We start from the raw sequence: 12,614 nt of genomic DNA on the forward strand, positions 1-12,614 counted from the left end.
TTACTTTTAGTAAAGACTCTGATCTGTGGAAATGGCAGGAACTCTGAGGCTACTGGAACCATGTGCAATAGAAAGTTGCTTCTAAAATGACTTCAGCCCCTTGATTTTTGGCTTTGTGATGACTAATACAGTTGCTTCAGTTCTTGTGTCAACATCAGTGTCAACTCTGAAATGCATGGAAAATTATTTCTACTTCACAAACCAGGGCAGCGCTTGAATAAATTTCGGATGGAAATGAAGAGTTATGCTGAAGGGAAAGAGATAGATGTTTGAGTTTTGAGTTGCAGTGTGTTCACTTACAGCAGGTGTCATCTTCGTCAATCCCTTCACATCAGGTGATGGTAAAAACACAGAAAAATAAGGAGAAGAAAAAGATTTGTCCCCGAGCTTGGGCAGTGGGAATTTTTAAATCCATGACATTACCCACCCTGAGAAAATTTCCCTCGGGTTACTTACAGAAAGTATGGTGTGTGCATGTGTAATGTTTTATTATCTTAAACCATACATCTCTGAATATTCTTTGTTTTCCAGGTTTTGATTTAAACAAAATCATTTTGTTTTAAACGGTAATAAAAATGTCCCTCTCTATTAATTTCCTATGGAACTTGTGCAATGAGATGACAGTCACTTGTCCTCATCCAGCGGAGCGACCAGCGGAGCGACCAGCTCCACTGGGCGAATTTACGCTTTGGTCAACGCAATATGGTGCGTTGTAGGGCACCATAATGTCGGAGGTCACCAAATGAATCATGCTCAATCACTATAATGTATCATTATGGCAAAAATATTTAGCTAAAAATATGTTGGGTTGCAATGTTGTAAGGACATGTTGTAGGTCATGGAGTCCCCGGAGTGTTTCTGGGGACTCCATGCTCGGTGGCCCAATGTGGTTGCTGTCTTCCTCCATCCTCAGGTCCTGGGAAGTGGGTTTGTGGGTCCCCACACCTACAACTGAACATTGTTATGGTGAAATCTTACACAAGTGCTCTCTTTCTATCTCTCTCTTTGTCCTTTTCACACACACACACATACAAGGATGTTTAGATTCAGATGACTTTCAGAAACACATGTTGGGGCATGGTTGTCACTAAATACATCTTATATTAGCTTGTACCATGTTCTTTTCAGTGATGTTATAATTGTTATTCTGGTCTCTCTTTTTCTGTCTCTTTCTACAGGTTTCGAGGCAGACTTCTCACGTGTTCATTTGTGTTCTTTTTATTCTTCTTTCTCACCTCTACTTCTCCTTTTTTCCCTTTACAACTTTTTTCTTACCTTTCTCTCTTTTTTTACTCCATTCTTTTCTGTCTCTGCATCTATTACATTTGAAATAAACCTAAAGCAATTTATAATAAAGTTTCATTTATGCAGTATATATCAAGTGGAGCATCATAACAAAAGCCATAATGCTCTGCTTGTGAAAGTAAATCTGTTGTGTCTCCCCTTGACATTCAGAAAGAAATCCTGGCCACACTGCCAGACCGGACATTAAAAAAAAAAAAGAGAAAAAGAAAAAGAAAACCGCAAATCTTATTCTAACAAACTTACTGTTAGAATAAAACTTCTTTACAGGATTTTATAGGATGAGTCCTAGTTCTGTACACTCCCCATTGTTACATTTAATTTATTGTACTTTATTTTTTGCTAATCTTAATCCCATTTTGTCAGAGAGTCTTAATTTTCCACCATCAATTAATTAAAGATGCCATGAGAAACACTGTAGTACTGGATATTTTCTCTAAAGGTGTTACAGAGGCACCACAATGCATCACAGTCCTATATAAATATATTTTACACACACATACACGCGCATATATACATACAGTACAGACCAAAAGTTTGGACACAACTGTGTGTCCAAACTTTTGGTCTGTACTCAATACAGACCAAAAGTTTGGACACACTTTCTCATTGAATTCAATGAGAAGGTGTGTCCAAACTTTTGGTCTGTACTGTATATATATATATATATATATATACAGTATATTCACATGGAGTTGCCCCCACTGGGAGAGCACATGAAGGGCAGTTTAACATGTCTTTTATGTATTATAATACTCGCAGGATGTATCCCGGTGCTCTGACTGATTCTAAAACAAGCCGAGGGTATATAAACCCAAAAGGTGTACGTGCATATATGTTTTTCTTAATGAGAGGTTGGATTCCACATTTCACTTTGGAGAGAAATTCCCTCAAGCGTGTAATCCTGAAAAATGCAAATGACAGCAAAAGTGCATATTCATAGAACGAAAACGGAGTCCTCATCTTTCCTAATAACACTGTGGGGGGCCTTTTGTGGATTTCTTTGAGCATATTTACACTTAGTAGGAGGGACTTTCAGGGTTAGAAGGTGGTTTGTACATGCTCTAAACCACAAAGAGACACTGTTATTGAATAAATTATGACGTTTTTTTTTTTTCTAAATGTATGATTAATATGTCATCCTTGCAACTCGGTTATCTTCACAGCGGAGCATCATTGTGAAGCTGTATTCCCGCATGCAACACCAGCTACGAAGAGAACATGTGAGCAGAGAGACAGGAGGGGGAAGAGAAATGGGAATGAGGTAAAAGTGCTGAGAGATTGTCAGGAAAACACCAAGGGAGGGCTGCACAGAAAAGCCTCAAAGTGGAAGTTGTAACTCTGCAATGGCGCGACTCCGAGGTGAGTGTTCAGGCTTGGTGCTGTAAAGGGCAGCGCGGAGCTTACTTTGATTGAATCAATTGCTCTGTGTAAGTAGCTGCTGGTGTCGGCCTCCCCGGGGTGACAGAGAGGTCTGCAGAGAGTGAACCAATCCAGCCATCCATGGCAAGTGAACAAGAAGAATTAAGAGAGCAATGCATCATAGCTGTAGCAACCAGTGATGTGAAGCAGACTGTATTTATTGACTCATTGACTGTATTGATTGTCTCAATTGATGAAAAGTTCAGAGACAAAGCACAGACACACAGTGAGTTATGCAAAACAAAAAATAATAAGGTGATGGGTTATGGTGCTTCAGTGCTTGGGCAAATGGCTAATTTCACAGCAAAACCCTGTTGATCATGCCTTTGCTAATAAACTTCATGTTACACCACATTTACCAGGTAGAAACTGTCTCGTTCAAGTTAAGCACATACAGTAATGGCTTGGTAATTTACCTGGGCCTGTATGTGGCTTTACCTTGACAGCAAATTCTGTCTGACATTGACTTTGTTCCAGCGGCAGCAGTTTATTTAACACACCATTAATCTCTAATGACAGAGGACCGTGCTGCAGCAGATGTTTGGTAACAAACTCCTGCTCGGTCCTGCGGTGTTGCTTTTCCCCCTTGTTGACATGTATTATGTGACAAAAGAAGGGTCATAAGGAAAACAGAAGGATAGCAGTTAGCTGGCTAGGTTCTGGCAGATGTCCAAGAAAAGTATGGACTCGTTTCTAAAATTAAAACAGGGCAACAAAAACTTTTGCATTAAAGTGTACGGTCATCAGTATGCTAATGTTTAATACTGCTCTGAAAAAATCCAATACTTGAAAGATGGCCAGTGTGATCTAGCTAGTCACTTGAATTTTTGTGCAATTATTAATTGCCAAGCAACCAGAGCAGTGGCAGAACAGAGTAAGTGAACACTTTGGTAAACTTACAAGGTTTGTTTCCACTCACAATATGGTCAACATGAAGGATGAGCTCATGTCAAAGTAAAATAGTACTTTATATGTTCTCCTTTCTGTCTTCCAAAGCAGCAAGACCTTGTAAAAAAAATAATACAGGGCACTTCATGGCCTTGATAGTTGAAATAGAATATCTTTTTTGTGCTGGATGCTGGTGAGTGGGTGTGAGGGCAACAAATAGCAGGAAAGTAAAGGGAGAAGAAACGGGCAGAGTTTACCCTTAGGGCTTATGAGGTAAGGACACTTAACTCATCACATGCATTGCCATAGTCAATGTGATTTTTATCAATTATATGCTTTAAAAACAAAATGAATAAATCATCTCATTTACACAAATATAAATATATTTTATGTTTAGTATACACAATAATGATTTGCCAACTTCAAGAAAAAGCATGTCAGTAAACTCTTGCTAATGGATACACAAACTGCAAGGAGAGCCATGATTGATTGGGGCACTCAAGTACTCTCTTAAGATGAAGTGGGACAATGGTTGTTTGAGTGAGAAGGCTGGTGGTGTGGCTCAGCGGTGCCATGCTAGTCCTGAGAGCTACGAGAAACACTGTCCTCCTCTAGCTCCCATTCAAAGTTCTGGCCAGTCATTTGGTAGAACATCATGTTAAAGGGTTTGTAGAACTTGTGCAGCCGCCGAATCACATCCGGGTCTATTTTGGGGTGAGTTCTTCCTTTGGACTTTCCAAGGCACCTGGGGGTGCTGCTGTCCTCTGGCTTCTTTAGACATGGGAATCCCTTAGTTTTATTGAAGTAGAAGTGTTTATCTGTGACAATCCGCTTTAAGCCCAAGAAGTCCTGCACTTTAGCCATTTCTCCGGCAGGGTCCACGATCAGACGCTCCCCACTTACAAAGTGCATCTGGGAAAGAGGGAAATACTGCATCCAGCTCTCCAGGTGAAGTGCATATATTCCAATACGCAAAGCACTCCAAGAGGCATCAATAAGCCCCAGCGTCCGGTTCTTAAAAGCCAGAACCTCAAAGGTGGGGATCTCGGGTTTCTTAGATAAGGTCTGTGTATAGTCTGAAATGGCTCTAGTGACAGGATTACGCACAACAATAATAAGCTTGATGTCCTTGGCCATGGAGTGGATGCGCTTGGGGGCATGGTTAGTCACAAAATAGCTGGGTGTCTTCTCCATGGTGATTTGCCCCTCCAGCGTAGAAGGCATCAGGTCTCTGGGAACAGAGAGAACACAAAAAAGAGCAGCTTAGGATAACATTATTCCCAACACCTCTCGCAGTGTAAATACAACACCCAAGGACATGGTGAAAGCAAATTTTGTACATTTATTAGCAGAGTATTATTTGAAATTACAAGGGGAAAAGAACTGGTATTATCACTGGACATTATGTTGTAAGGAGAAACATACAGCTAATTACATCCATGGAGTAATATGCCAGAGATAAAAGAAGGAAGATGAAACGGCAGGCAAGCAAGTATGCTCATTGCTTAATTGACTCCATCTGTGTTACTCCAGGAGCTGTTTTGGAACTTTAATAATGAGTTCACTGCATATCATTAATACTGGGGTGCCTGGGGTATTGTTTTGTCATACATTTATTATGCATGCCAGGCTCAAACTCCGTGCAGGCAGTTTTATTTCTTACCCACATGTACTTCCATTGCAATAGGTGAAAGCAGCTCTTTTTTCCCCCCTGTACTACATATAAGGTTACATGGAAGGCAGCTATAATTAATTATCAAATTAAAGGAAATGATTCCTAGTTTGCTGGCAATGGCCTGAAGTTGAGATATTTATTTGGGGGGGTAATGGGAAGCTATTTGCAGTTGCTCTAAATGTTCTGTTCAGCTCACCAGGCCTGTAAAATAATATGTACAGCATGACAGAGCAAGGGAAAATTTCCTTTCTGTGGTTTACATTTTTATGTCAATAATAAAGCATAGCGATTGCCATGGGCAAAACCTTATCAAATGTTTACACTCATGTTCGTTTCAATCCGTGTGGTTTTCTTTGTTTGTAGGCTATGTGATTTAGTGCTAAATTGGTACACTAAATCCTGTGTGAGACATGCAGATTATTTAACAACTAACACATATGAACACAGCTCCTGCTTCATTTTTTGATGTGGTGTAAAATGAAGCAGGAGCAAGGACTGTGCTTTTGAAAATGTGTGCACAACCAGCCAGCCATCCTGAAAGTCTGCAAGAACTTCTCCATCATTCTAGTATTAAAGCTTTCCCCCCCCCATCCCCCTCTTGCAGGAGTATGTTTTTTCCATTACACTGCCCTGCACCACAAACCCACAGTTGTTACCATATAGTCACATCAATCATTTGCATCTTGGACATATTCTAAATTAACTGTTCTCCAAGAAAGAATCCAATTTAGTCTGCTAAACATAAGAGCTGTTATGCACATATCGACCCCCCTCACACACATTCATCCATGGACACTGGGCTGAAAGTCTCACAAGTGGCCTGGTAATTGCATCTCAGTAGCAGTATTGCCTTCCTGATGGGTAATTTCCCTCTGGATTATGTTTGTCTCTTGACAGTATAGAACTGTGGTTACTTCTGGGCCTGTAATGGGATATCAAACATATCTACAGATAGCTTGGTGACTAGAAAGAGTATTAGTTTTCATTATATTTCCTCACTCGCCACCCCCTTCCCCCTAGAGTAATGAATGGCTAAAGATTTTTGTAACCTTTCAAGGACTTTGGCGCTGTCTGCTATTCAACTCCAAAGTACAGTGGGAGGTCTGAGGGTGCAACATCAACATGGAGTGGAAAAATAAATAAAACTCTAATATATCACCTCAAATCACCTTGAAGCAACCAATATGGACATGAGGTGTAATATCTCACTGGCAATCTTTGGAGCATGTCCAATTGACAGGACAGATGTGCACTGTTCAAGGTTATTTTTTTAAAGCATGTACATAACAAGGCCCTTTTCCTAATCATGCTCAGTGCTTATCGTCAAACATTTAATTATACAACAATGGAAACGGCACAAGCAAAGTACTTTGTCATTGTGCTTTTGATTGGGAATCAGTCATGGATCATGTACGTCTAAAATGTCAGTGGGATGGCGAGGCGGGATGGAAATCAAAACGCTGATAAACAAGCTAATTTCTTCATGCATGGCAAATGTCTCCTCTGGCCTTGCAGTCTAGTGGAACTGAAGTAAACACGAGCAAACAGTTAACTCTCACTTTTTTCCTCTCTCTGCATCAGCTGCTCTGCTCAAGCACAGGTCATTCAGGTGGGTAGTTAGATAAAATCCATAGCGCTAAAGAGGCCTTCGTGGCCATCTGCTGTTTACTGCTTCACATTGAGAATATAACACACAACATTTATTTTCTTACATTCACATGTCCATATATTTATTTACATAGCAAACAGAAGTGTGAAGACACACTTATGGAGCCCCATGCTCTTTAATGAGTAATATTTAATGCTCCGTGCTTTAGAAGCATGAGTCATTCATCAAGAATTGCTGGCAAAAACTTTATTACATTTAGGAAAATAATAACCTAAGCAATACATTAATATTAAGACTATGTTACTCTTTTAAACTATATTTCCCCTGTTGAATTAGGGTTGTGTACAAGAACTTGGCTGGAAAATCCACTTCACATCTACTGTTTGTACAATTCAAACCTGGAGGATGCCCAGTCATCTCCAAAGGCTGATTCATCATTCAGAATATGCAATAACTGCAATTATATTACATTTTTATGTTTGTTAAGAGAGATTTTTGGTAGATAATCAAGGTTCCTCCATGTCCAAACACCCACACCAAAAAGGATTGTGGAGGATGCCCAAGTCCTTATTTACAGACATGCATAAATTTGTTGGTACCATTCCACAGTAAACAACAACAAACTACTTCCTCTGAAACAATTTGAAACTGACAAATGTTTAATAGCATCCACTATTATTTATGCCATGGTGATCACAAATCACATTTAGTTGTTTTTTTATTACTGATTTGGTTGCATATTATTTGCATACAAAACTACTGGTGTCACAGTTTCCAGTTTATGTATTTGTATTTATGGGTAAAAAGTGTATATTGAGGAAGATCACATCCTGTCAGGTTTTTAAAGTATGTGTGTCATCTTTGATACACTGTAGGTTTGAATAGTTTATGTATATAAGGATCAAGAATGGAACATGTAATATTTCACCGTGTCACTATGGGATACATACATTTTTCCTTAATCTTAATGTTTTGCTATTTTAATATTGAAGGATCAACTGATGGAGTGCAAATAAAATTAACAAAATGGTTTAAAATGACATAGATAGTGACAGGAAGTGACCTTGCTGCTAAGCTTAGAAGGTCTTAGATGGCTTGCTTAACTCTTTTTTTAACCATTCACATTATGCATCTCCTCAACCTTGCTCCATGAACAACATAGCTTTTAATAATAACACCAGCTGTGGCAACTGGAACATGAAGCTGCTTCGGATTCCTGAAGTCTTTACCTTGTACGTATATGGACATTTAGAAGCATATTTCTTATGCCCTCGCAGAGCTCTCACCTAGACTTTCTCTAGTCCGTCTTCTATGATCTCTATTGATGCCAATAGCTCATATTTACTTGTGAGTAAATGATAAAGCAAGACAGGGAAATGAAAATCCCCCTCTAATTTGTATTGATCAAATTTTAGCTGTTTAATATCAGTGGGTTAAAGTTCCTCTGTGTAATGTCAACTAGAATCCACTTTTCTACAGGAGAACACTCATAACAAGCCTGAAAGTTCATGAAGTGCATAACTTGGAGAAAGTTTCACTGAAATACAAGCATCTCATTTTAGTAAATGTAAATAAAAGTAAATATATACTGACTCAGTAAAAGAGAACATCTTATTTTTAAAGATAGAATTACATTTAAGCCTGTAGTATAGAATAAGATTGATGTGATGAAAGACATTTCATCACAAATGAAAAAAAAAGACATTTCAGTCATTTTATATACAAGATATGTTTCTTTCTAAGCTACACTGTCAGTAATTTTTTTTTCTTTGACTGCAGGCAAACAATTTAGATTTAAGGAGTATGTGAATTTTTTATTGTATTATCCAATGTAGTACTGACAGTATCAATCAGGGGTTTGAATATCCATTTCTAAACAGAAGTCAATGTGGACATTTGAAGGGGAAGATATGGTGGGCAGCTTGCAATGAATAACACAAATAATTTCCCAGGAGTGACATGTTTGTGATTAGAGCAGCATACGTAAACAAACAAACAAACAAAAATCATTTCAGGGCAAAAAAGAGAAAACCCCTCTCCCCCAAAACCTAGTCAAATGAATAATTTGTTCCTTAGCTCTCGACGATGGATGCTTACATGTTTGAGGAGGAAAGTTATCAGAGCGGGGTAAAGTAACAGCAGATCTGACCTCAGCACTTGAGCATTGTGTTAGTATTTCTTTGGGGGTCAAGACTTAAAGCTACTCACTAGATGTAATTCTGTAATATTCTGAAAGGAGGAGAGCTAATGAAGATTATTTATTTGGTCAATCAATGAATAAAAATACTCTTGTGACTCCAGGAATGAAACTTGGACTAGAGGGAGGTTTTCCAACTCTTGCATTACCAAGATTAAAAGGATACTGCCTCGCCGATATTTACATTAAGGTTTTTTATCCTTATTTTCCATCGCAATCTTTACACACTGTCAATTTATTTCTTGGCTTTTTTAAAAACTGCATCTTCTATATAGCATCCTTTGCCTTAGTAGTTTAATCCTATGGCCTTTCAAACTAAATATGTGTAAAAATAGATGTGAACACTGTTTCTTTTTTCTTTATTTGAAGACATGAAAAGAGGCAATATGATAGAGCATATTAAATATTTTATCAGCGTGCTACAGCTTTTGAGCAGCAGTGAGAAAGAGGCAGAAAAATCAGGCCAAGACCGCTCGTCATGCTTCAAGTACAGGCACTTTGTCTTACACTATATATATTATATATATATATATATATATATATATATATATATATATATATATATATATATATATATATATATATATATATATATACATATAGTTTTTCTGTGTTCCATTAATTTTTTTATTTTTTATTTTACATTGGAGGCCGAATAAACTCAACTGATCAAAAAGCAATACCACTCTTGTGCATCATCATTTGGGCAATGATTCAACAGCAGCAAACCAGTTCTCAAATCACATGTTTAGGACATACTGACCTTGCTCTTTTGAACATATGATCACAAAATCATTGGTATATGATCCTAGTAACAATGTAGATTTCACTAGAAGCAAAGAATTGTTATAGGTTTTCAGTTCCATTTTATTTCCTTGACCTACTTGTTTGCAATTAAACATGATTGCATTTGCTGTGTTTTAGACCTTCATGCAGTTTCTCTCCAGTCTTGCAAAAGATTCTCTGAACGGTGCAGCAAATTATTTTCACATTTATGCAGATTACTGTTCTCAATGGTGTCTGGCAAAGCTGTGTTATAATAGCAGCAATATTCCTTTTAGCACTGTCGTTGCTCTGGAGTTGACGTCATTAACGCTTTGAAAGATGCAGAAGACATGCAGTTACTGTCTGCACTGTGACATAGCTGTAAAAATTACAGTTCAGTTTTAAACCACATTTTTTCTTCACAATAAAGTCACTTTTTGTTTGTCTTTCATATAAAATCCTTATTAAATGCATTGAGATATTGGGTATTTGACTTAATGAGAAAAAAGTTAAGGCATATGAATATGTTTGCTATCAATGCATGTATTGCATTTCTTCTTTTTTTGTAGGAAAAAAGAGTGTCAATCATACTGGCATAGACCTTTAAAACATTATTTTTTATTGCATTTATTTTAGCAATGTTATACATGTTGCACTGCAGAAAAAATATAACAAATTAAAACATCAAAAACCTTCCTCTCTCTAAATAGGCTCATAATCTTGTACTTCTGCAAAAACTGTGGACTTGAATATTTGAGGACAACAGTGACAGCTGGTCCTGATCAAAACCTTATTCCCTACTCTCTTCCTGAGTTTCCCCCAAAGACCTTCCCACTTCCAACAGTGGATAAGCCAGGTACTTCTATGCTCGCATCACCAGACTGTAGTGCTGAGATCTGAAGCTCGGCTCAGATGGCCATTGGAAGTAGAAGACTGATATAAATTAAGACAATTGGGGAAATAAAGCGAATGTTTAGGAACATGCCATTTATTTTCATTGTTCTGTTCTTAATAGTATGAGCCAGGAATTATTGTATTATGCAATCAAATCCAGATAGAAAATGTGAACAATCTTATCTTGCATTCCAGACCGGGAGATTTCTTCCTTTTTTAAACCCCTGTTTCTAATCTTGTCATCATTGCCTACAGAAGAGCTCTGATTTCTCCTCATAAATCTAGAAATAAACATAAAGCACAGATCCTTATATAATAGTTCATCTGTGCAGTAGAAGAACTTCAATGTGTCATTTTTCTTGAAGATTATCTTCTTTTTTGTTCTTTACTTGTTTGCCTCTTACTTTATCCCATGATGTCCTGATGGGAGCACTTCAGGATAAAATTCCCCCTGTTTGATCTGCATTGACCTCAATACTTACCCACTGATATTCACAGCTAAAACAAAGGCTTTCATGACATCTTAGTTCCCTTGCCAGAGGATCACAAAACAACCACATTTGCTAATTTTGTGGTCAGAACAAAAACAGACACCTTCCAAGGACACAGTTTAAAGGCTACATAGAAAATGGAATAGTACAATTAACAGGCAAGTCCATACAAAACAAAGATTTCAGTTCTTTTGTTCTTTACACTGATTGCAGTATTCCCAGAGCTACTTTATAGCATATGAAGGACAAACATTTGTTGTTGTTTTTTGCCTCCTCCAGTGATATTCACTTACAGCCTTATCAAAATGCATATTAGTTGAAAGAAAAGCACAAAAAAGCTACTCTAATTGAAAGTCACACCTGAGTACATCGGAGTCAAAGGCTGAAATTTACATCCTGGAAATGTAGCAGATCCTGTTCAGTTGAGCAGAACCAATTAATATGACAGTTTGGACATGATAGATTTGCTAGCCTGAGAAAACTGGCTGAATCCAATCATTTAAGTCGGCCGCTGACAGAACTCTGCACCTGTTTAACTGCAGCATGTGGGATACTGGTTCAAATGAACAATCGCGCAAACAATGATTTATTTATTTTATTTTTTTATGTGCTACCTTCATATTAGTTGACACTCTTGCCAATTAACTGTTATAACGGCCTGAGATATAAATCTTTAACATAAGAAGGTTTCTGGTATTTCTAAGGACACAATGCTCTGTTACAGAATTCCACATTACAATAAGATGAAAGATCAAAAATTGTGTATAAGAAAACTAACAAAACCATTGCACATTGCCAAATTAATTAAAATGTCCCCAAATGACACATCTGTGATTCACATTGTTTCTTAAAGCAGGTGATTAATTTTAAGCGTCACATGCAGATAAATATTAATTATTTGTACAGTATGTGACTCTCCCAATGTACTCCTCATATTAGGTGCATCAAATGTTGGTAAAACTCTTTAAACAATGAAATAGAAATCATAGTCACTATTTTCCTATCCTTTTTGTTTTTCATTACTGTAGGTCGGTGTGACACTCAAAAGGAGAACGCTGCAGGGCGTTTTGCGGACAACAAGTGAAAATGACTAGAAGACAGATGGAATTATTTTAGCTGTCTTTGCCTTCACAAGAAGTATACAGCAGCTCACAAAAATACTAAAATCTCTATCACCATTACAGATCTTTCCTCCATTTCGATCTCACATGGTTCTCTTTGAATTCCTAACTATTATACTAAAGCCCTGACACCCCTTAAGTAAGTACTTTTACTATATATAAATATAATGTAAGAATTTTTTTTATACCTGGCATTAATAGTGTAATTTAAAAGAATCAATAATAAAACCATAAGCAGTTTTATTTTATT

General features: G+C 37.5%; 1 protein-coding gene across 1 annotated transcript in view; it reads right to left on the minus strand.

Moving 5' to 3' along the window:
• Window positions 1-2,861: 2,861 nt before the first annotated feature.
• hs3st4 (heparan sulfate (glucosamine) 3-O-sulfotransferase 4) overlaps window positions 2,862-12,614 on the minus strand; it is an 87,149-nt gene continuing 77,396 nt past the window's right edge. The window contains exon 2 of the mRNA XM_032588147.1: window positions 2,862-4,843. Within this exon, the coding sequence (XP_032444038.1) occupies window positions 4,189-4,843 (655 nt within the window). The 3' untranslated portion in view covers window positions 2,862-4,188. The remainder of the gene's footprint in view (window positions 4,844-12,614) is intronic.

Source organism: Xiphophorus hellerii, chromosome 16 (assembly GCF_003331165.1).
Source record: "Xiphophorus hellerii strain 12219 chromosome 16, Xiphophorus_hellerii-4.1, whole genome shotgun sequence".
In the NCBI taxonomy this organism is placed as follows: Eukaryota; Metazoa; Chordata; class Actinopteri; order Cyprinodontiformes; family Poeciliidae; genus Xiphophorus; species Xiphophorus hellerii.